The 26,539-nt window shown below is 39.0% G+C and overlaps 1 protein-coding gene across 4 annotated transcripts in view; it reads right to left on the minus strand.

Annotated features, from left to right (window-relative positions):
• The window catches only part of RAB28 (RAB28, member RAS oncogene family), a 254,459-nt gene that overhangs the window by 157,047 nt on the left and 70,873 nt on the right, over window positions 1–26,539 (minus strand). For 2 of the 4 annotated variants that reach the window (XR_002346347.1, XR_002346346.1), the window contains exons 5-6: window positions 20,829–20,932; window positions 15,396–15,473 (exon numbers count right to left, since the gene is read on the minus strand). Coding sequence is in view for 2 of the 4 variants with exons in the window: in NM_001123175.1 (NP_001116647.1) it covers window positions 5,091–5,183; window positions 15,396–15,473; window positions 20,829–20,932 (275 nt within the window). In the remaining 2 variants the exon portion in view is untranslated. Of the gene's footprint in view, window positions 1–4,235; window positions 5,184–6,513; window positions 6,609–15,395; window positions 15,474–20,828; window positions 20,933–26,539 lie in introns of those variants that run through there. The other 2 variants (XM_021100271.1, NM_001123175.1) reach the window with 2 other exon arrangements.

Here is a 26,539-nt window from a genome sequence, read left to right on the forward strand (position 1 = left end):
TGGCAGCATGCTGGCAACCCCACCCTAAACCTATGGAATCAGGATTCTCCAGGTGGTTCATGTTGCACAAATCAACTCACAGAACAGAGATTCTTTTTGCATTAACACAGTCTAAGACTTCGTTAATCAACCTTTGAAGAGGCAATTCTATTTTTGACCCTGATTCCCATTATCTAAAATGTTTTTTTTCACTCGCCACTAGGCCACATCTTCCTAGATGATACTACAGTTTTATTGAAGCATTTTAATAGTCTGATTATAGTCTGATGAGTTATACATGTACCTAGACTAAGACCTTAAGGGCAGAACACAGAGCATGCTCATCTCTGTCTTTGGTGCCAAGCAAAGGCCCTGGTGCATAACAGTTGCTTATGTAAAAAAGTAAGAACAACAACAACAAAAACTAGACTAACACTGGCCAAATGATCGAGGAAGCTGAGTTATGCTGTTAAACAATTTGTGGCACTTGATCTGGGGCTCAGTGTCTGGGCCTGGGATTCTCCCACTCGCCACCTCTGCTCCCTCGGCATCAGCTCTGTACTTAGGCAGGTTCTCCCATTGTGTCCTCAAGACACTGCCACTGTTGCTCTGAGCTACAGCCTTTCTCATTCAAGTCCAGTGGAGAAAGCGTCTGTCTGGAAACTTCAGGGGATAGAACCATTCTTCCTTTCTTTTCTGTTTTTCAGAAACCTCAGCGAATGTCTCCTCCAGCTTCATTAGCTCTGCTGGAGTTAACAGCTCATTTTGGAGCCAATCACTGAGGCCAAGAGGAATTAATATCCTAATAGGCTTAAGCTAATAGGGATCCACCCTAGAGCTGTGAGTGGCTAAAAATGGAGGTGGGCTCCATCAGGAAATCAGGAAACTGTTGATGGAAGAAGTGGTGACAGGATGCTGGGGAGGCCACAGACAGATGTCTGCCACAACCTCACAGGTCTGCCTTTCCATATCCTTTGAACCTTGCGACTGTTTTTCAGGATGTCCAACGTTACAGCAATCACCAGCAAGGGTTACAGCCAGAAAACTTTTCTATTTTTAAACAACACACAAATTATTATGCCCCATCACATTGTCTCAGAGATCAACTTTAAAGGGGCCTGGCTTACCTCCTCCTGGAATAATAAAGCAGTCACAGGAGTTCTTTGCGCCACTCCAAAAACCACTCCAGAGCGGTTGGCCACACATAATAGAGGGTGCACTTGAAAGGCAGCATCCAATGACCAGTTCTGGCTGAAAACTTTTGTGTTTTCAAAAGTTCAATAAGCAGCAGAAGTGACCACAATGCGTTTGAAACTTTATAGCATGCGCCTTCAGGAGACAAAGTGCCTAAAACTAGATGGGAAGACTTGTAATTTTTTAAATTAAAAACTGTAGATAGGAGAGGTAACAGTCAAAGTAAAATAAGCATGAATCCTACATTTTTGCTTCAAAAATAAAACCCGAGGTATGGGGAAAACTGTAATATGGAATTCAGAAATTCGCTTTGGCCCTTTGCTCTACTACACGCTCACTGTGCCTGCTTCTTTGAGCCAAAGTCTCTCTCGAGGACTGGTCGAGCCTGCAAAGGAGAGACATAAAACCGACAAGACCGGGACTTCCTGTCGTGGCTCAGTGGAAATGAATCTGACTAGCATCCATGAGGACGCAGGTTCGATTCCTGGCCTTGCTCAGTGGGTTAAGGATCCGGTGTTGCCATGAGCTGTGGTGCAGGTCACAGACACAGCTTGGATTCTGAATTGCTATGGCTGTGGTGTAGGCCGGCAGCTACAGCTCTGATTTGACCCCTAGCCTGGGACTCTCCATACGCCACGGGTTCGGCCCGAAAACAAACAAACAAACATCAAAATAAAACAAACACACCAAAAAACTCAGAGACACAAGGCAGGGGAGGCACTTTACCGTCATCACCTCAGTGATCAGAAGGCAAATTCACCACCAGCAGCCTCTTTGGACACTCGCTGCTCGCTGGTCTAGAGGGTCAGCATGAAAGAGTGGGTGCGCCCACACGGGCCATCACCGCTCTTCAAAAGAACAACATAACACCAGGCCTGGTCAACTCTCAGGAAGGTCAGTTGTGTGATCTTTGCAAAGGAAGGCCACCTAATCCAGTAGCCAGCCTAGTCCACCCTAACTCAGAAATGGTTTGCGGGGATCGTGGCTCTGCCACTTCCTAGAGGACAGAGCTGGTGTAATCGCCCACTCCCTGCTGCCATCAAGTCCTCATGTGCATCATAGGGACAATGACACCGTTCTCTTAGATCACTGTGAAAATAAAACAGCTCATGTGACAAGTGCCTAGAAATGCCCTGGACAAAGCAAGACTACAAAGGCCACTCTCTCTCCTGCCCTCTGCCCAGAGTCCCATTCAGTGCTCTGATTTTATAAATAAACACAAAAGTATTTTTAAATAAATAAAGTATTTTTAAATAAAAAGTCTGATCATAGACGTTTTGTAACTTCTCTCTGCCTCCTCCAGATGCCTATACAATCATTACCTATGTGTTAAGTCATACCTTTCACTACTGCAGTAATTAGGACTGGGGGGGGGGGAACCTTTTGCAAAAAACCTCAAATTTTCACACAGATGTATAAATAATATGAAACGATCAAAAAGGCATGGCCTCGCCCCTTCCTGAATGTAAAACCTGGGTGAGTTTAGTTTAATAGTGGACTTCAGTCAATTACAGCTTTAAAATGGGCAACAGCAAATATCTCTCCTACTAGATTGTTAAGGTCCTTGGGGGTTGAAATCTTTGGTGCTTTTTTCTTTTTTTCTTTAGGGCCGCACCTGCGGCATATGGAAGTTCCCGGGCCAGGGGTCAAATTGGAGCTGCAGCTGCCAGCCTATGCCACAGCCACAGCAATGTGCCACCTACACCACTGCTTGCCACAATGCCAGATCCTTAACCCACTGAGCAAAGCCAGGGATCAAAACCACATCTTCATGGACACTACGTCAGGTTCTTAACCTGCTGAGCCACAAGGGGAACTCTGGGGGTTGAAATTTTTTATTAAACTTTATATTCTCCTCAAGGCCCTCGCGGACTTAGCAGCATGTATTAGAAAGATGGTGAAAGGAAGGATAAACTGAACTATCTTGAAGGGCATGCCACCTTGAAAGGCTTACAAGGCTGCTTAGTTGCTATAAAATGAAAAACAGAAATCAAAATAGGGAAAAATTAGACTCACTGCCAAATAAGTACTGCACTCCCAATTTTAAAAATTTTCAAATCACTCTTGAAAAAGTGTTACCCTGCCCAAGAAACAGAAGATCTACCTAGGGATCTAGCTCTGTGATTCGATGACCTCTGACAAGTTCCTTTAAAAAATTTTTAAAAATTAAAAAAAACATGGTTTTACCTCGTGGCGCCCACCCACGCCCGCCGGTCCCCCCGGCCCCCACACGCTGAGACAGCAAGGAGCGCCAAACCACCAGGTCTTCCCCACCTCTAGCAGTTCCTCTTCCTCTCCAAACTTCAGTGCCCTCAGCCACACAAGATGTGAAATAACAAGTTTTCTAAAATCCCTTACAGCTGTAAAATTACATGTCCAAAATTTCTGCACACTTGAGGCAAGTCTCCTATGAGGAAGGCACCCTGCTAGGGACTCGTGAAAGACGAGAGAAAGAACAGAGCCAGGACTGTCCTTCAATGAGGTCTTGGTCCACGAACAATAAAACACAAGGGCATGAATATCTGCGACCCGCAGCAGGAAGCCTCGGAGAAGTACTCACGTGGAACTGGCAGCTGTGGAGACGAGGAGCGGTTTTGCGCAGGGGCAGTGTTCACCCTGTTTCACTGTGACAAATACAGAGTACCCATGTACCAGGCACTGTGCCTGAGCACAAAGACACAACACAACTGAGACCAGGACAGGGTCCTGCCCTCATGGTGCCTAAAGGCTGGCTGGGGGAAGGCAGGCTTTTGGGGAGGGGGCAGAATTCCAGGCAGAGGGACCAGCGCGACAAAGACAGGAAGGCAGAGCATCACAAAGCAGTGGGAGTGAGTCCGAGGAAGGCAGTACACAGAGAAGAGGCAGGGAGGCAGGATGAAGCTGATACAGAGCCCTGGAACACCAGGCTATGGAGTCTGGATGTGAATCAGCCCAACAAAACACCCTAACCCTAGGGGACTGAAGTTCATGGATCTCCACAAGATCACTGATTTGTACCGAAATACGCTGCATTTTTCTGTAACTAAAGGGAATACCGCTGAAAGACAATTTCCCCAAAGAAGTAATTTAAATAAATTTATTTGTAGGAGAAAAACATCTGAACATCAGGTACACTCCGCTCCACAATGATTCAACAATAGCCATAACTCCTTCTGGCAGTACTCTTACGAGGTCTGCAGGAGAAAGTCCACCTGGAGCATCAGCTGAACATTCATCCGAATTCACAAGGCCCACTAACCTGAGTATTAAACAATACACAATGACCGCGATACAGTAATAAAAATACAATATCAAATACTCACTACTTTGTGAGCTACGGCTACAATATAAACAATTTAGGCCCTTTTTTAAAAAATGAAAAAAATATTTCTATTATAGCTTTATTTCAAGCATTTCAGTTAGATACAGCTTTATATATTTTCACTCACAAGAGACAGCAAAAGAATGCCTTCTTAAGTATTTGTAGATAAAATATATTACTTGTTTAAATGTTTGCGCTCCGAGGCATACTTTACCAGGTATGAGCTCTGATGAGAGAATGAAACTGTGCTGTGGCAAAATCCTGGCTGATGATCAAGATTTGGATAGGTTTTATATTTGTTTAAAAAAAACTGAGATTAGGGAAAAAAGAAGTGAGGACACAAAGAGAAGCAACATTATTCTTTTTCAATGAAGCAGTCTAATTCCAGAGAATGGGCTTTCCTTGTTGAATTCAAAGTGTGTGGTCCCGAAGTTGAATTCTTTCCAGTCCAAGGAGCTGCCTGTGGCTAAGGCAACACGTAATGATGAAGTGAGTTGAGAGGAAAGTGTTAACTGAACTACAGAGATGGTCACTGATAAAACAAGCTCCTAGAGGTCCTCAGGCCCACACAGAGGCGAAGGGCAGCCGGAACAATCAACACAAAAGAGAAACGCGCTCACTGAACTGCACACATAGAGCTTCTAGGAGGGTTAACAGTTCTTGACATAGGTTCCTGGTTGTAGTTTACAATATCTGCCTTCACCACCCTCTGTCATAAAAGAAAACAGAGTTATTATCAGGACATCGGAACATTTTAGAAAGAGCTCCTTAAAGTCTATTTTTATTCTGTGAACTCTGGTGAACTCCTGGTGACAGACATCATAAATGAAGCAGAGGCTGATATTAAAACAATCAACAAGAACCAATGAATACGGAGCTGGGATTTTTCTTTTATGGAGTCTTCTCTGGGTTTGTGACATGAACTTGAGGTTGTCACAAATCTAATAAAAAAAACTGGCAAATCAATAAGAAAACTGAAGCCGTGGTTGTAACTTAGAGCAAAGGAATTAAAATGAATCATTTACATACTTTAATTCATAGATAAGACCTCACCATTTCAAAATAAATGTCATTATTAATACCTCCATAGATCATTACACCCAGCCATTAATTTTTTTAGAATGTTTATCAACTTGAGTTAGTGACAAGAGATATAAATGTGAAAGAGGAGTCACATATAAAGAAAAAATGTTTTGAGCAACACAACTTTTTTTTTTCAAATTTTTAAAACCTTTCTCCCAAATCCCTAACTTACTTATGAATAATGATCCTAACAAAATACAGAACAATGAGACATTTAGAAAATTATTTATGTTCACAGTTTTAAAATAATTTAAACCAAAAGACACTTAGACCTTCCTTCCTTCCTTCCCTCGAGCACACACTTCAAGGAATATCTTAAATAGTGAATTCAGCAAAAACCCTAACAGTCCTCTCTAGGTAATAACTTATTATCATTTTTTTGGCCACACCTGCAGCATGCAGCCGTTCCCGGACCGGGGACGGAACCCGCATCACAGAAGTGACCTGAGCCACAGCAGTGACAAGGCTGGGTCCTTAACTGCTAGACCACCAGGGAATTCCTCTAAGCAATAATTTAAATTAAAATAGATCCTTTACTGTTTTCGAATCTTTTACTAAGCCTGCACACACAAGCAGACAAAGAAGGGTAATTCAAGGCAAACTTTAAAAATACTCTTTCAATTACCAAGCTAGTTCAGGAAAAACGGTAATGAATGAATAATGAAATAACTGCCTCAATTCTCCACTTCACTGCACATGTAATAAACACAACCATAAAGACAAATACATTTGAAAGTAACTGAAATGTTATTTTGTTCCCAATTTCTTAAGTCATAAGTCTGCTGGCAAAGAATCAATTTTTCAAAGTTCTGAAACAAGATTTACACAATATTAATTCCCAATAAGGCACAAGAATCATTTGAATGTCTCTCTTCACAGAGAATAAAGAACAAGATAATATTCACTAGTTCTCTCCACCCTCCTCCCCCAAATTCCCATAGTTTACAGATTAATACCTGCACTACTGTACTGAACAGATCCTACTCTGAGCAGAGTTGGTATGTTGATAATCTTCTTCCGGGTACTTCACTATTTCTGCCCTGACAATATGCTGCCAATTCCGTACAACATAAACAAGATGAAGAAGAAAGGGGGAGAAAAAGAAAGAAAAAAATGGAAAGTACGTTCAATGACTGAAAATAGAAAGGAACATCAAAGTAGAAAAAGAAATACACATAAATTTAAACATGTCACAAAAGAAACAGCTGAATATGTGCATATAAAAGAAAGGAAAATGAACAAAGATCCAAGAAACATTATTCTCTACAACACTATTTAATTATTGAAATAGACACATCTACTGAACTCCCAGACAGGCTGTGAGGTCTATTTTTGATATCACAATTATACATAATATATGTAATACCTAGTATTTCAGAGAAAAACCAAGACTTACAGGGCTTTTCTATGCTAAAGTGCAACAAAAATATTAATTCAATTTCCTGGAGTTCCATCGTTCCTCAGCAGTAGGGTCCATAAGGTTGTGGGTTTGATCCCTGGCCTCGCTCAGTGGGTTAAAGATCTGGCGTTGCTGTGAGCTGTGGTGTAGGTCACAGACACGGCTCAGATCTGGTGTTGCTGTACGGTAGGCCTGCAGCTGCAGCTCCAATTTGACCCTCTAGTCGGGGACCCTCCATATGTCTCAGGTGCAGTCCTAAAAAGCAAATTAAAAAAAAATTTCCTTCAACAAGCATTACTGAGGATCTACTCTGTGCCAGCTGTCTGTACTAGGAACATATGGGTGAATTACACAGGATCTGCTCCTAAGTTGCCGTGGACCTAATGGGAAGACAACACGTACACAGCTAAGTGATCACAGGATAAGTGCTTTACCGGTGGACTTACGGTATGTGTGGGAACAAAGGGGTGATTAATTTCCTTTGAAGGTGGGGAGAGGATCAGAGGAAGCTGTATGTCATTTATAGTTTTTACATTTAATAATATTTATTACTTGTCAAAGACTCTTGACGCTCACTCCCCCACCCCTCACAACACTAACCCCCATGTTTCCAAATTCCATACAGAAATAAACAAGTTCAAAACACAATTTTCTGTCATTAAAAAAAAAACCCTGACACAATATTTGAGCACAACAGCTGCTGTTTTCCAGCATCTAAGGGTTTTGCTAAGAATCCAAACTAGTTAGGTTCTTTGACTGTATAACCCATAAGATGAAAAGACCGCATATGACAAATGTCATAGAACAACATGCTGCCCCAAATTTTTAGCTTTGAAACTATCCTTGCTTTCAAGTATCTTATCTCAGAAATATCTCCATTCATAATAGCGCCTATTAATTGCACAGAGAGAAAAACATGTTAATCAGGCTGCTTCTCGTGATAATGTTTATAAAGACAGGATAAACAACTGAGAGTAAATGAACAGGAAACTATGGTATACTGCCTTGGCAGTATTAACTTCTGGACAAGACGCATGATTTACTAGGCACTCAGCCTGATGCTATCAACAGAAGCATTACCAACTGCCACATGAGGTATGAGGGGGTACATCACTGAAACACTGAACACCATCAGCCGGTCGCCCCAAACCTAATTGTCTCATGCCAAACTATGGGTTACAATAAAGAGACGGGATTTTCATAATCAGTAAGCAACTCATTAATCCTCTAAAATGATGGTTTAAACCCTATCCTATAAACACAACCAGGTTACTGACCTGTGGTCAAGACATTCAGGTCCAAGTCCTGACTAACATAAATGACTTGGGTTTTCACCACTAATTCTCATCAAATTAATGAAGAACTAACAAGGGAACATCTTTCCTGTGGGCCTTGGCTGTTTGACATAAAGCTCTGTACAAAGTTTCTGAAATGGAAGCCAGAACCAAAGTTCTACAGATTCAAAACTTTGCTTTCTGTGAGTATAAAAAGCATAATTCCCATGCTATAAACTTCATGGTAGGTGATTTCCCAGTAGCTGGCTTGCTTATAAGTCATTTGTTCATTGATGTTTTCAGAGAAAATGTTACCTAGAAAACACCAACTTTTATTTTTGGAGCCACAAAGTACACTCAATTAATCTCTGCTAGTAGTCAATCAAACGAAAATAATGAAGGGGCCCCCACAAGGAAGGGAGCTGTGTGGTTGAACACCAGCTTAACCCTTATTTTGTCAGAGTTGTGAGTGGGTAGTGTAAATGGAAGTGTTAGCTATGCATGAGGATAACTAAGAAAGCATCCTAGGAGTTGAGGCAGTAAGCTCAGAGTGGTAAGGTCAAAGAGATGGACCCTCAGGAAGACACTAAAGATAAATTTGGTCAATTCTGCAACCGTGTCTCAATCCAGGCAGTAGTAACATATTTACCATTTTTGCAAGAGTCATAGTTTGTCATGCCCAGGATATGGAGTAGACATACTCTGACAGCTAAAACTTGTCTCACTATCACTCATGCAAAGCAAACCACCCTTCTAGGTACTGGGAACATTCAGTTAAATAATACATGATCTCTGTTTTTGAGATGCCTAAGAGTCTAGCATGAAAAACAGATATGTAAACTATTAAAGAATATTATGATTGATATAAATTCAAAATGCAACAATATTATATATTACCATTTAAAGCATGAATGTAGCATTTTTAAAACCATGGTACTTTACACACAGCAGGAGCTTAAAGAAAGGCTACTTTTTCCTCTGTACAATATGCCATTATAGGCTGCAGTAACATTCCCAACTTTGTGTAAGTTACTTCACCTCTTTGGGTTTCACAATCTCCTAATCTATGAAATGCAAGGTTTATCTACATGGTCTCTAAGAGCCCATCTGATTTTAAAACTATATGAAAAAATAAATTTTAAAAAGAGAATAGAAAAAGAAAAAATGAAATATGATCTGACATGGGTCTCAGCAATATTTTTTTTAAAACTGTCTCCTCAGGCAAGGGAAGTAAAAGCAAAATAAAAAAAAAAGGGACCTAATCAAATTTAAAAGATAATGCGGAGATAAACCATCAACAAAATGAAAAGGCTGCCTACTGGATGGGAGAAGATATCTGCAAATAATATATCTGTTAACGGCTTAATATCCACAACTCAATATCAAAAAAATAAACAATGGGCAGAGGATCCAAACAGGCATTTTTCCACAAAAGACAGAGAGCCAACAGGCACATGAAAGATGCTCAACACTTCTAATCAAGAAAATGAAAATCAAAACCACAATGAGGTATCACCTCCACCTGTCAGAATAACTATTCTCAAAAAGACAAGAAATAACAAGTGTTGGCAAGGATGTGGAGAAAAGGGAGCCCTTGCTGGTGGGAATGTAACTCAGGGCACCCACCGTGGAGAACAGTATGGAGGTTCCCCAAAAAAACTAAAAACAGAACTACATGATCCATCAGTTCTATTTCTGGGTATATATCTGAAGAAAACAAAAAACACTAATTTGAAAAAAATGTATGCACTGCAATGTTCGGAGCAGCATTATTTATAATAACCAAGATATGGAAGTCACATACGTGCCCATCAACAGATGAATGGGTGAAGAGGATGTGCCATTCTTCACTGTACACCTGAAGCTAACACAATACTGGAAGCCGACCATATGCCAGTGAAGTAAAACAGATGTTACACACACACATACACACACAGTGGAGTATTATTCAGACCTAAATGAATGAAATTTGGCCATTTGTAAAATTGCCGTGGATGGACCTGGAGGCTATTATGTTTAGTAAAATAAGTCAGACAGAGAAAATCAAATACTGTATGTTTTCTCTTATATACGGAATCTAAAAAATAAAACAAATGTAACAAAACAGAAACAAACTCACAGATATGAAGAACAAACTAGTGGTTACTAGTATGGAGATGGAAGAGGGAAGGAGTGAGATAAGGGAAGGGAATTAAGAGGTATAAAGTACTAGGTATAAAATAAGTAAAATACAGGCTGTCATATACAGCACAGGGAATACAGCCAATATTTTGGCTTCAATTAAAAAAAAAAAAAAAGAAAGAAAAGAAACTAATGCTTAACTAGTTTAAACCAAACAAAGTCATGGCCAGTGAAAATGTCAAGGCTTAAAAAACTCTTCACACTAGGTTTGTATGGAAAAACCTCCTTGCAATTCAGACTGAGAGGGATAAAACAAAGAACTATGCCTTTTCTTCTCAGATTATTCAATCCATTATTGAAGAGCTAAATGCTGGACGTCCTTAGGGAATAGCAGTTCTAAATTTATTTTTTCTCCTAAAAGTTTGACTACTTTGTAAAAAAAAAAAATTTAAACAATCTGGGAAGCTCAGACATCTGTTAAAAACCAGCCCCAACTTTTACACTATCTTAGCGGAGCATAGGTGGGGGGAAAAAGAAGAGAAGAGATATATGATGCAAATAAAACTATAACTAATTGAGAACTGCAAAACATGCATCTAGAACATACTTAACATATTTGTCTGCCCTCATGTATTCTGAGAGCTCCTTGAGGACATGGACTTTAACTTATTCATCTCTGTATCTCCAATTCTAGTAAACTGGCAAAAGCAGACCCTCAAAAATGTTTGATGTATTAATAAACAGCGTTCCCTTTCTTTTCTCCCTCTTCTCTTCCTTAAAATGCTTGTAAAATGTATTGATAACTCATTTTATACGACTTCCAAACAGGAACAACCTAGGTTAGAACTAAAATAGCAAAATCTCTTTAAATAATCAGTGAATGACACTAAGACTAAAACCCTATTAAAAATATTTGTCACATATAAAAAACTTTTTTTTAATTTGTCACAAATTACTATAGCATCAATTTCCATGTGACTGGTGAGTCTACAATCTAGCTTCTTCTGTATAAAATAATACAAAATACTTTGTTATTTTGTGATGCCAAATTCCCTCTGGAATCTTTCAAAAGACATAAAAACCACTGAAGATAGATGAGCAAGCTCTCTCTCCCTTTCCCTTTCTCCTTGCTGCTCCCATGCTTTCTATATATATATAAAATCTGAACTACTTTGCTTTTAAATGAATTTTCAGAAGACATCAAGTGGCCAACAGGTATGTGAAAGGATGCTCAACATCACCAACCATCAAATTCAAACTACAATTCGATAGCACTTCACAGCTCTTCTAATGGCTGTCAACAAGAATATAAGAGGAGTTCCGGAACCATCGTGGCTCAGCGGAAACAAATCTGACTAGCATCGGTGAGGACTCGGGTTCGATCTCTGGCCTTGCTCAGTGGGTTAAGGATCTGGCATTGCCGTGAGCTGTGGCGTAGGTCACAGATGCGGCTCAGATCAAGCATTGCTGTGGCGGTGATGTAAGCTAGCAGCTACAGCTCTGATTTGACCCCTAGCCTGGGAACCTCCATATGCTGCGGGACCTTTAAAAAAGCCAAAAAATAAAAAAAATTTAAAAAAAAAAATAATATAAGAGGTAGGCACTGGTGAGGACGTGGAGAAAAGGAAACCCTTCTGCACTGCGAGTGGGAATGAAAACTGGTGCAAGCCATTGTGGAAAACAATAAGGAGTTTCCTCAAAAAGTTAAAAATAGAACTATCATATTATCCAGCAATCCCACCTCTAGGTATTTATCTGAAGAAAATAAAACAGTAATTCAAAAAGATATATGCAACCCCATGCTCAGTGTAGCATTATTCATAATAAACAAAATATGGAAACAACCTGAGTGTCCACTGATAGGTGAATAAAGAAAATGTGGTACATATATGGAGTGTGATACTATTCAGCCATGAGAAAGGAGGCCACCTGTGAAAAGATGGACGAACCAGGAGCACACTGTGCTAAATGAAACAAGTCAGACAGAGAAAGACAAGAACTGGGTCATAGTTCTTACCTGCAGAATTGTAAAAAGCCAAACTTGTAAAAATGGAGAATAAAACGGTGGTTCCCACCCACGATGAGGGGACAGGACAGATGTTGTTTAAAGGAATAAACTTAACAACAATTAGTAAATAAGCCCTAGAAATATTATGCACAGGACAGTGAGTAAAGAAAACTATATTGTTTCATAACCATCAAACTTGCTAAGACACTAAAACTTAACAATTCCAACTACTAAAAAAGATAAATATGTAACATGACAGAGGTGCTCATTACTGCTATAATGGCAATCATATTACAATATATAAAGACAACAAATTAACATGTCATACACCTTAAATTTACATAATGTTATGTGTCAAATACATTTCAATAAAAAACACTGTATTCAACACAGCTTGCAAGTACCTTTTTAGAAACATCTTTTTAAAATAATGAACTTTCAAAAATGTTTCCACTGAGAAATGTTGTGAAATAAATAATTTAACTAGCAAAGGCACCAAATTCCCTAGTTTCAGGAATGCAGAATGAGGTTTCCCTATGCAAAGGGTTCTGACAAAGATAATAAAAGAGGGCTCAGGTAGCTTGAATTCATCTTCAAATGAATGAATTCAAAGTAAACACCAACAAGCTGCAGAGACAATTAAATCTCATAGCATAACAAGCGAGATGAGGTGCACTAACAAATAAGATGGGCTATAGAGGGAGGGTAGAGAGCTACGTAGTTAACACATCTGACCTTTCTTCAGTTAAAACACTCCTAGAAGTTAAGCCCATCTCTACAGTCCAAACAGTAACTTTATGGCTCTTGTGACTAAGAGTAAGCTAAAATTATTAATAAATCTTCCCTAAAATCCTGCCTTTCAGAAGTATCCAAGGAACTCCATTTCTCTGAAGCTGTCCCTGAACTTGAGCATGCCCCACCCCACCCCCCAGCTCAGACAATGTACAGACTCCCATCTCATTGCAGTTGCCTGCGCGGCACCGGCACAGCTTCTTCTCTAGGGGGCGCCCATTATTGCATTGCCCCTTTTTTCCATTCCTCTAGGGAGAAACCTCAAAGTGATCTTGGCCTTCTCCCTTTCATCCAGGCCTTCCACAAGTCCTACCGATTCTCCTTTGCAATGTCTCTTACATCCATTCTTTCCCTTCTGCCTGATTCTGGTCCTTATCACATGAGGGCAGTAAACCAGTCTCCTTGCTTCAATCTCTTTCCATACAGATACACAAAAAAAAAATCCCATTAGATTAATCCTATCTAAAAAGCGCTTTCACTTATTTCCCTGCTTAAAAAACTATTTTCCACTGTCAACATGTGAGATAAAATTTATCAACTTGGCATTGATAAATCTCCACAATCTTTCCTCAAATTCCTTTCACACTCCAACCAACGGTTATTTATTTTAATCAAACTGCTCTTCTGTTCCCAAAATAAAACTTAAGCTTTTCAACTTGTTCATGCCAGGTTCTTTTTCAACTCCCAGTAAATTCTCCCTCAATATAGTAGAATGGGAAGACTAGGGGCTCTGCTGTCGGGAGGCCTGAGTTCAAATCCTCAAGTTACTTAATCTCTCCACAGTCTCAGAGTCCTACCCATAAAATGATGAAGTGCCACCTGCCCCACAGAGGTCCAATGATGATTAAATGATGTAACACAGTGCCTGGCACATAATAAATTAATTTTTTTCACTGAAGGCAGGGACTGCATCTTAAACTTAAATCTCCCTCGGATCTACCACTAAACCACTTTTTATAGTATATGATCAATAAATCATTTATGACTGTGTGATAATCATTCATGGACTATCTAGTTAACCAGGGACAAACCTCATTTATAAAGTGAAGCTAAAAAGCAGACCTCTGGGGTCTGCCAAGTTCCATGCAATCAAATAAATCATGGGGATTTCTCTTTCTTGTATCCGTCCTCCTAGGCCAAAACCAAGTAACTGCTTTTGTGTCTAGGAACAATTTATGTGGCACAAATATCTAAATGCTGTGCCTGGCCACAGTAAGTGCTGAAATAAATGTCTTTTGAGTAGTGAGAAATAAAAGTTGCGACTTCCAGAGTTCCAAATATTGCAATGAAGTTCTAGAAACAGCCACATCAGCATAACAATTTTCAACTCCTATCTGCTTAAATTGTTCAAAAACACACACGCACGCACATACGAAGAGTGACCATGCAAATAAGACACAGAACTAACTCTGAAACAGTTAAAGAAGAATTTAAGGATGGGGAAAGACTGCTAAACCGTTTCAGCTGGACAGAGCAGGGACAGAATGGAGAGGACTGAGGGAAAAGGTAATTTAGTTGTTGTTTCTAAGCAAATCACCTCTGAAGCTTTAAACTATAGGCTCTTCCTCTGCTTTTTTCATTCAATCAAATATGTGAACCGGCATACGATTGCAGTGATATCTTTAAATGCTTGACTATTAGTACTCACGTTAATTGCTCAGTCTAAGAGAAGTGTCTAGGAATAGTAAACAATTTCAGAAGTCCTCAATAATTAACACAATTAGTAAATTAACAACAAAATAACATCAAGAATTAATATCATTACAATGGAAGGTGTTTTAGAGAACAGAGAGCAAAACTTAAGAAAAAAATAATGCTTTCTCAAGGCAAACACTGACAATACCAAATGGAGTAAACGCTTACTAATTAAAACTAAACTTTGATAAAGAGTTGAGATTTTGTATGAAATATAAAAAGGATACTGGACAGCCATCCTGGAAAAAAAATTTTAAAGTACAAAACCATACAGTCAGTACCTTAAGCCATTATTTAACCACTGATAAAATCTGTATTATATTAATCTCATTTTTCCATCAAAAAGGATAAAATGAGGTTTCAAGGGCATTGTAATGTGGCAAAGAGTTACCATCCTCCATCTTCTGCAAGGGATTCATGTGTACACCTTTTCCTGAGGCTTTTAGGGATATATACACGCAATACATAAATGTGAAAGGGTTCAAGAGTGAAAATTAATGTCTTTTAAGAAAGAAATTATTTTTTAAATATAAAGTTCAGTATAATCACCTGCGACTGTTCTATTTCTGCTTTGTTTAACTTGATTCCAAGGATTTCAGCAGCAACTTTCTGAAAACACAGGAAGACCTACATAACAAAAATAGGTTTAAATGATTTAAAACAGGCATGCTTAGGTTACCTTCAAATAAATTGAACTTTCAAAAAAAATGATAAACAGCAAGAACTGCAAAAATATGATGTACCAGGTTATTCCAAAAATAGCTTTATTTGTCAAATACGGCAACATTTTAAATGTAATAATTTTTTAAATGATTAAACCATAATTTGAAAAATTCATACACTTCACTGAACTGGTCTAAACATACACATTTACCCCTAAAAACTTAGGCTTTTAAAGATTTAACATAAGACTATTAACTACAATTACCACATTCAAAAAAAAAAACTAAACTAAAACTACTAGCATTATAAACTCCTCTAAGGTCCGAAAAAAATGAAAACAAATTAGTCTATACTTCACTACATGGGTAAAGTTTCTCTATGTTGGTCTTTAGATCTGGTTTTAGCCTGTCTTTAAAGGTCTTACTTCCCAACCCTTTACTAATCTTTGTGCTTCTCATCAATTGTAATAAGTTCCCTCTACCTCTTGAACAAAACACTTGGTAATCTTACTTTGTCAAACAGAAAAGGAGCAGTTATACTCACTCCATTGACACTAAACAAGTATCTACAAAGCCTTTTCTACAAACAGCCTTTTGTGCATAGGTAGCTTATGCTGGGCCCGCTATGACTCCGAGAGCTCCAATCCAGTCACCGACTGTCATGAACTTATCTCACAAGCACTTACTGAGTATTTATCGCAACTTTACCAATTTAACTTTGATTTCCAATCAAAAAGAGACACGTACCCCCAAAAAGCTTATGTTATTTGTACCCTCAAAGAACATTATACATTATAGTTCACTGACGGTCAATGTGTAAGGAGAAATGGGAAAGCCAGTCTGGTAGAATGGAGAGAAAAAGGGGATTGTAAAGGAAAATCAGCAAAGAGATTAAAAGCATGCACATCACGTAAGATCCAGTAGGCCGCTGGAAGGACTCTGGCTTTCACTCTGAATGAAACAGAGAGGGGCTGATGTGACTTCTATCTTAACAATGTCAGTCTGGTTGTTGTATTGAGTATTCATTCCCTACAGAAGATCAAGGCTTAAAAAAGAGAAGCCAGCAAGGACAATAACATAAGAGATGATGGAGGCATGAAACAAAGTGGTAGCAGTGGAGATGCAGTCACCAGGTTATGCATATATTTTGAAAGTAGAACCAACAAGACTTGGTAATAGTTGTGGTATGTCAAAAAGAGAGGTGTCAAGGATGACTCCAAAATTTTCTTGGCTTTAGCAAATGGTAGACAATCTGCCATTTATTGACATGGGGAAGACTGAGATTTGAGGAGGGAATATCAAGAATCGAGTGCTGGATTTGAATTAAATTGAGACTGGTTATTAGACATCTAGGCAGGGGTGCTGGGGTGCATGAGTCTGGAGTTCAGGGAAGAGGTCTGGTCAAGCCATGAGACTAGGTGAGGTCACTAAGAGAGTAAGTTTTAAAAAAGAGATATCCAAGGACTGACCCCTAGAGCACTCCAACATTTAGAAGTTGGAGCAACAAGAAGGAATCAGCAAAGGGGACTGAGAGTACTTAGCAAGGGAAAGCAGGAGGTGTAGCATCTACGTAAAGAAAATACTCAGAGAAGAGAGAGTGATCTACTGTTTTATATGCTGCAGCTAAGTCAAGTAAGATGAGGACTAAGAACTGACCACCAAATTTAGCAAGAAGGAGGTCACACCGACCTTAATAAGAGCATTTAATTAAGTGAAATACCGAGGGCAAAGGGAGTTCCCATTGTGACTCAGTCGGTTACAAACCTGACTAGTATCCATGGGGATGCGGGTTTGATCCATGGCCTCACTCAGTGGGTTAAGGATCCGGCATTGCCGTGAGCTGCAACACAGGTCCAGATGTGGCTCAGATCTGGCATGGCTGTGGCTGTGGCATAGGCCGGCATGTGCAGCTCCAATTCAATTCCTAGCTTGGGAGCTCCCATATGCTGCAAGTGCGGCCCCTAAAAAATAATAATAATAATAAATAAATAAATAAATAAATTTGAGGGCAAAGGTCTGATTGGAACTGTTCAAGAGAAACTGGAAGGATATCTGGAGAAAACTCTTTAAAAACATTCCACTGTAAGTGAGAGAAAGTAAGCAAAAGCTAAAGATGTAGGATCAAGAGCTGTCTTGTATTTAAGATAAGTTATAATATTTTGTATGCTGATAGAATAATCCAGTAGACGGCGGGGGCGGGGGGGGGAACGGATTCAGGAAAGAGTGAGAATGGCTAAGCAATGTTTGTTACTAGGCAAAGAGAAATGGGACTGATGCAAAATGGAGGAGTTGATCCTAGCCATGAGCATAGATAGTTCATCCCACAGCAGCCCCAGAGAAGGCAGAAGATACAGGAACAGATGCAGGGTGGAAAGGAGAGTTGGGTAGATTTAGTGGCAGGAGTATGTGAAAGTTGTCTCCTGTTTGTTCCAAATTTCTTATCAAAATCAGACACAAGGTCATCAGCAGAGAGAACAGATGAGGAGGTTTTGAAGATTTGAAGAGAGAAGCTATGAAACAATCACCTAGGAGAAGGGGAGAGAAAAAGGCCTAGGGACACGCATAATTACTAAGGGCCCACTTGAGCTTAGCACTGGTGAACTGTAACCGAAACCTCCAGCATGCCTCCATGCTCCTGTCTCTGATCATGTTCAAATACATACATGTAAGCATATAAAGCTGCAGGTCTAGTTAAGGTTTAGTCAAATGAGTCAGATAAAGTGAACGAGAGGAAAGGGAATTGACAGAATATGCATGTTAATGATTTTGATTGGCTATGAGATTGAAGTTAGGTAGAGAGGAAAATGAGGACATGAAAAGAGGTTAGAGACACTGAAAATGTGTTAGGATCAATGTCTGGTAGGTCCCGAGGGGGTTGCAGACTGACTGGGTTAAGGGCATTAAAGGCGTGAGTTGAAAAGACAGAATGGTGGTCCCCACGATTAGCCACTGCAGAAGGGCTACAGTGATTTATGATGACAATGCACGGGAGTGAGTGGCTGAGGTGGGGTAGAGAACAAAGACACTGAAATCAGAAGAATTACAATTATGACAATGGTAGTATTAGAGAAAGTACAACAGGCTAGGAACTCAACTCCTCAAGTAATGAAGGGAAGTAACCTTGGACTGGAGATGACTACAAGTCTTAAAGTGATTTCATAACAACAAACCATTTCCAAGTTGCATTTAAAAAGAGAATATTGAGGATTCTTAAAGGTGGTTCAACGTAAGTACACAAAAATTACGGAGTGGTTAAACACAAGCTAAAATACTACAATTTAAAATAATTCTAAAATGGCAAAAGATCCCCCAGGCAGATAAGTGAGTGATGGTAAAAAAGTCCAATCCCTGGATGGACTTATCAAGGAGTACTGATATATTACTAAATGATATGAGTGAGTATCTTTGTATTATCCTGGGGGAAAGGGTTCCAAAAGGTCATATTTTTAAATAAGTTTGACCCCCGCAAAAGATTAAATATCCTTTATATTATTTAATATTTACCCTAAGTATAAAAACTTCAGTGAAATCTTATGGGGAAAACATTAAACAGAATAAACCACAGAAAAAAATCCAAACATCCTTTGGTTGAAAATATCAAGAAAATGAGCAGTCAAAAATCTAGGCAGTGGAGAATACTTGCAAAAATTATGACAAATGGTCGTTATCCCTAACATAAAAGTTATGATAGAAAATTCTTTTAAAGTAATAGAAAATTAAAGAGATAATAAGCAGAAAATTAATAAGTAATGTTTTTTTTAATTTCAACCTTAATAAGCAGCTGAAGAAATTCAAATTTAAAAAGCAAAATATTTTTGGTTTACCAAATTGAAAAAGATTTTAAAATAAGTAAGTATATCCTGAATATTAAAAAGGAGTACAGTGATATGGCATTTATTCAATGCTGGCAGTAGTATAAATTAACTTATGCTTTCTGGTGGTAATTTGACAATAGGTTTCAATTCCCTCCAAAGGAAAGAGTCAAAATATCAAAGCCCATGGACAAAATTTTACATTAGAAATTTTGCCAAATTCTACAACATCCCAAATTTGTAAATAATCTAATGCCTAACAATAAGAACTTTGTTGAATAAAGTTTTGAACAATTTATTTAATGGATTATTAATTAAATCTATTCAGTAATATTAAGTGATATGACAAGATTTGCTAAATAAATATTTTTTTAAATAAAAAGTAAAATGAGGAGTTCCTCATTGTAGCTCAGCAGAAATGAACCCAACTAGTATCCGTGAGGATGCAGGTTCGATCCCTGGCCCTGCTCAGTGGGTTAAGGATCCAATGTTGCCACGAGCTATGGTGTAGGTTGCAAATGTGGCTGGGATCTGGAGTTGCTGTGGCTGTGGTGTAGGCCAGCTGCTACAGCTCTGATTTGACCCCTAGCCTGGGACTTACATATGCCACACCCGCGGCCCTTAAAAAAAATTAAAAATACAATGAAAATTTTTCCATGTTAAAAATCTTAAAATTTTTTTCTTTTTTTTTTTGGGGGGGGGGGGTCTTTTTAGTGCCACACCCATGGCATGTGGAAGTTCCCAGGCTAATGGTCAAATCAGAGCTGTAGCTGCCAGTCTACACCACAGCCACAGCAACGTGGGATCTGAGCCATGTCTGTGACCTACACCACAGCTCACAGCAACACTGGATCCTTAGCCCACTGAGTGAAGCCCAGGGATCAAACCCACATCCTCATGGATACTAGCCAGGTTTGTGTCCACTGAGCCACAATTGGAACTCCTCTAATTTTAATTTTTTTATATAGATATTTAGCATGGTTAATATGGTGAGCCCTGGAAAGTCAATCCTTGGATTTACAAATCCTATCGCTACCACTTATTCTGTGTACCCTGGACCACCCCCACTACACAAGCTAAGACTATTCCATAAAATAGAGATAATTAGAGTAGTACAGTGCCCATCACAAAGCAGGCCCTCAGTAAATACAGTCCCCTAGCAGTAGAGGCAGTAGCACTCGTATTTGTGTACATCAGACTAGAAAATAGGGCTAGAAGGAATCATATGAAGTTATGAATGGTCGTCTCTGGATGGGGAAATTATGAGTGATTTACATTTTTTAACTTTTATATTTTTTAATTCCCTGAAATAACCATGAAATTATGTTAAATGAATTATAAGAGGAATATAAACATAATAAACATACACCTAACCTAAGATATTTTGTTTTCAGTAGGAATTAATGTGTCCCAAGAGTTAAGTAATGAAGTAAATATACTTCCTATGAATATTACTAAATAAGAGTAAAAAATCATTTATAATATTCAGTATTCATTGCTTTACTTACAGAGTCTCCTGTCTTTGCTGAGACAAAGTGGCTACTAAAACCATTTTCCTGGCAAAACCTTAAGTGTTTTTCAGGTTTTACTGTTCGCATATGCTCCAAATCAACTAGAAAGGTGAACAAAAATAGAGAACAAAATCCAACATTAGAGTCAATCGATACATTTTTAACATGTTTAAATTCGAGTTATTTTCCAATATGATATCTCAGCTTAGATACTGGCTGTGTAATTTGGGGTAATTTCTTTAATCTCATTATGCCTCAGTCTCTAAATCTAAAAACTGGGAATGTACCTATCATTTACAGAGCTCTTTGAGAATTAATCCATGTTTAGCCACAATGACCAGCACATGATAAGTACTCAAAAAAATGAAAGCTGGAGAAGGGATCAACATGGTGGAGTAGAAGGAATGGAGCTCACCTTCTCTCATAAAAGCAACAAAATTACAACCAACTGCTGAACGACCTTCAACCAAATAAGACTGCAAACTGTCAAAAAAAATATCCTGCTCCAGAAGACAAAGAGGAGGTCACATCAGGACAGTAAGAGAGGCAGTTTCATGATATAAGCAACCCATACCCACCGGGTGGGCAGCCCACAGACTAGAAAGTAACTGTATCAAAAAGACTCACCTGCACGAGTGAAAGTTCTGAGCCCCACGTCAGGTCCCCACGCCTGGGGATCTGGCATTGAGAGAAGACGCCCCCTGAGCATTTAGCATTCAAGGTCAGTGGGGTTTGTGCACAGGAGCTCCATGGGACTGGGGGAAATGGAGACCCCATTCTTGAAAGGCACATACAGGCTTTTATGTGCACTGGGTCCCAGGGCAAAGCAGAGACTCTGTAAGCAGATCTTGGAGGATCTCCTTGGAAAACAGGTGATGACTGTGGCTCAATGCGGGGGGAAGGACATTGGAGGCAAAGGTCTCAGGAATAATCATCAGCATGTGCTCCTCCAAAGGTGGCCATTTTGGAAAAATCTGGCCCCACCCATCAGGGCTGAGAAGCCCCAGGCCAAAAAATAACCAGAGAGGGATCAAAGCCCCACCCATGAGCACACAGGCTGCCTAAAGACCCTGCAGGCACAGAGCCTCCTCTAATCTCACCAAGAGACAAAGCCCCACCCACCAGAGGGGTAAGAATCAGATCCACCTACCAGTGGGAAGGCACCAATCCCTCCCAACAGAAAGCCTACAGCAAGTCCCTGTACCAACTTCAGCCACAGGGGGACGGACACGGGAAGCAAGAGAGGCTATGACTCTATTGTTTGCAAAAAGGAGAGCACACCAAAAATCTATACAAAATGAAAAGGCAGAGAGTTATGACTCAGATAAGGGAGCAAGGAAAAAAAATACAGAAGAGCAGCTAAGTGATCTGGAGATTATCAACCTCCATGAAAAAGACTTTAGACTGATGATAGTGAAGATGATTAAAGATCTTAGAAATAAACTGGAGGCAAAGATTGATAAATTCCAAGAAACACTGAGCAAAGAAATACAAGATTTAAGGATTAAGAAAGCAGAGATGCAAAATACAATAACAAATAAAAATTCTTTAGAAGCAACCAACAGAAGAATAGAGGAGGCAGAAGAACGAATAAGCAAGGTGGAGGACAGACTAGTGGAAATCACTGATGTGGAACAGAAAAGAGAAAAAAGATTGAAAAGAAATGAAGACAGTCTAAGTGAGTTCTGGGACAACATTAAATGCACCAACATCCGTATTTAGGGGTGCCAGAAGGAGAAGAGAGAGAGAAAAGGCCAGAAATATCTGAAGAGATAATAGCAGAAAACTTCCTGAACATGGGAAAGGAATCACTCACTCAAATCCAGGAAGCACAATGAGTACATTAAAACAAACCCAAGGAGGAACACCCCAAGACACATATTAATCAAACTGACCAAAATTAAAGACAAAGAGAAAAAATTGAAAGCAGTTAGGGAAAAGAAACAAATTACAAGGGAACCCCAATAAGGTTATTGGCAGATTTTTCAGCCAAAACTCTGCAGGCCAGAAGGGAGTGGCACAATATACTTAAAGTGATGAAAGGAAAAAACCTGCAACCAAGATTACTCTACCCAGCAAGGCTCTCATTCAGATTTGAAGAAGAAATCAAAAGCTTTACAGAAAAGCAAAGGTTATGAGAATTCAGCACCACTAAACCAGCAAATACTAAAGAAACTTCTCTAGGTGGAAAAGAAAAGGCCACAACTAGAAAGAAAAACATTACAAATGACAGCAGTCACCAGTAAAAGCATACATATAGTAAAGGTAGAAAATCATCCCCACAGAAATATGCACGAAAATCAGAGATTGTGAGAAGAGGCGGGTACAAATGAAAGACACTAGAGAAGCACTTGCAATTAAGAAACCAATGACTGAAAACAATCTTGTATATATATATAGACTGCTATATCAAAACTTCAGGGTAAATGCAAACCAAAAATCTACAATAGATACACACACAAATAAGAAAAAGCAATCCAAATAAAACACTATAAAGATAGTCATCAAACCACATGGGAAGAAAACAACGGGAGAAGAGAAGAAAAAAAGACCAACAAAAACAAACTGAAAACGGTTAATAAAATGGAAGTAAGAACATATGTATCAATAATTACCTTAAATGTAAATGGACTAAGTGCTGTAACCAAAAGACACAGACTGGCTGAATGGATATAAAAACAAGACCCATATATATTCTGTCTTCAAGAGACCGCTTCAGATCTAGGGACATGTACAAATTGAAAGTGACAGGATGGAAGCAAATATTCCATGCAAACAGGAGTCAAACAACACTGGAGTAGCAATACTCATATCAGACAAAATACACCTTAAAATAAAGAATATTATAAGAGACAAGGAAGGACATTATATAATGACCAAAGGATCAATCCAAGAAGATACAACACTTGTAAATATATATGCACCCAACATAGGATCACCTCAATATATAAGGCAACTGCTATCAACCTTAAAAAGAGAAATTGACAACAACACAAGAGGGGGGGTCTTTAACACCCCACTTACAGCAATAGACAGAAAATCAACAAGGAAACACAGGCCCTAAATGATGCATTAGACCAGACAGACTTAACAGATATTTATGGAACATTCCATCAAAAAGCAGCAGAATATACATTCTTCTCAAGTGCACACAGAACATTCTCAGAGACTGATCACATTCTGAGCCACAAATTAAGCCTTGGTAAATTTAGGAAAATTGAAATCATATCAAGCATCTTTTCTGACCATAATGCTATATGACTGGAAATCAACAACAAGAAAAAACTGCAAAGAACACAAACACGTGGAGACTAAACAACATGCTACTAAACAACCAATGGATCCCTGAAGAAATCAAAGAGGAAATTTAAAAACACTTTGAAGCAAATGAAAACAAAGACACAACAATTCAAAACCTATGGGATGAAGCAAAAGCAGTTCTGAGAGGGAATACAAGCATAGCTCAGCAAACAAGAAAAAGATCAAATAAACAACCTAACTTTACACCTAAAGCAACTAGAGAGAGAGCAGACAAGACTTAAAGTTATCAGAAGGAAAGAAATCATAAAGATCAGAATAGAAATCAATGAATAGAAATGAAGAAAACCGGGAGTTCCCGTCGTGGCGCAGTGGTTAACAAATCCGACTAGGAACCATGAGGTTGCGGGTTCGGTCCCTGCACTTGCTCGGTGGGTTGACGATCCGGCGTTGCCGTGAGCTGTGGTGTGGGTTGCAGACACGGCTCGGATCCTGTGTTGCTGTGGCTCTGGCGTAGGCCGGTGGCTACAGCTCCGATTGGACCCCTAGCCTAGGAACCTCTACATGCCGCGGGAGCGGCCCAAAGAAATAGCAAAGAGACAAAAAAAAAACAAAAAACAAAAAAAAAAAAAAAAAAAACAAGAAATGAAGAAAACCACAGAAAAGATCAATGAAACTAAAAGCTACTTCTTTGGAAAGATCAGCAAAATTGATAAACCTTTAGCTAGACTCATCAAGAAAAAGAAAGGACTCAAATCAATAAAATTAGAAATGAAAAAGGAGAAGTTACAACAGATATTACAGAAATACAAAGGATCAAAAGAGATTACTACAAGCAACTATATGCCAATAAAATGGACAATCTAGAAGAAATGAACAAATTCTTAGAAAAGTACCATCTTGTAAGACTAAACCAAGATGAAACAGAAAAAATGAGTGGACAAATCACAAGTACTGAAACTGAAACTGTGATTAAAAAATTCTGAACAAAGGTCCAGGACCAGATGGCTTCACAGGCGAATTCTATCAAACATTTAAAGAAGAGCTACACCTATCCTTCTGAAATTATTCCAAATAAATGCAGAGGAAGGAACACTCCTAAACTCATTCTATGAGACCACCATCTCCCTGATACCAAAACCAGACAGAGATACCACAAAAACAGAAAATTACAGGCCAAAACCACTGATGAACACAGATGCAAAAATCTTCAACAAAATACCAGCAAACCAAATCTGACAATACATTAAAAGAACTGTACACCATGATCAACTTGGATTTATCCAAGAAATGCAAGAATACTTCAATATGTGCAAATCAATCAGTGTGATACACCACACTAACAATCTGAAGAATAAAAACCATATGATCCTCTCAGTAAATGCAGAAAAAGCCTTTGACAAAATCCAACACCCATTTCTGATAAAAACCCTCCAGAAAGCGGGCACAGAGGGAACCTACCTCAATATAGTAACGACAAACCCACACCCACAGCTAACATCATGTTCAATGGTGAAAAGCTAAAAGAATTCCTGCTGAGATCAGCAACAAGACAAGGATGTCCGCTATCACCACTACTATTCAACATAGTTTTGGAAGTCCTAGCCAAGGCAATCAGAGAAGCAAAAGAGATAAAAGGAATCCAAAGTGGAAAGGAAGAAGTAAAACTATCACTATTTGAAGATGACATGATTCTATACCTAGAGAATCCTAAAGACTCTACCAGAAAAGTGTTAGAGCTAATCAATGAATTTGGTAAAGTTGCAGGATACAAAATTAATACACAGAAATTGATTGCATTTCTATATACTAACAATGAAAGATCAGAAAGAGAAGTTAGGGAAACAATCCCATTTACCATCACAACAAAATGAATAAAATACCCAGGAATAAACCTAACTAAAGAGACAAAAGACCTCTACTCTGAAAACTATAACAGGCTGATGAACAAAACCAAAGATGACACAAAGAGATGGAAAGACATACCATGCTCTTGGACTGGAAGAGTCAATATTATCAAAATGACTATACTACCCAAGGCAATCTACAGATTCAGTGCATTCCCTATCAAATTACCAAGGACATGTTTCACAGAACTCGAACAAAATATTTTAAAGTTTGTTTGGAAGCACAAAAGACCCATAATAGCCAAAGACATCCTGAAAAAGAAAAATGGAGCTGGAGGAATCAGGCTCCTTGACTTCAGGCTATACTACAAAGCTACAGTCATCAAAACTGTATGGTACTGGCACAAAGACAGAAATATAGATCAGTGAAACAGGATAGAAAGCCCAGAATTAAACCCACACACCTACAGTCAACTAATCTATGACAAAGGAGGCCAGAATATACAATTGAGAAAAGACAGCCCCTTCAATAAGTGGTGCTGGGAAACTCGACAGCCACATGTAAAAGAATGAAATTAGAACGCTTCCTAACACCATACACAA

The sequence above is a fragment of the Sus scrofa genome, chromosome 8 (genome assembly GCF_000003025.6).
Source record: "Sus scrofa isolate TJ Tabasco breed Duroc chromosome 8, Sscrofa11.1, whole genome shotgun sequence".
Taxonomy (NCBI): domain Eukaryota; kingdom Metazoa; phylum Chordata; class Mammalia; order Artiodactyla; family Suidae; genus Sus; species Sus scrofa.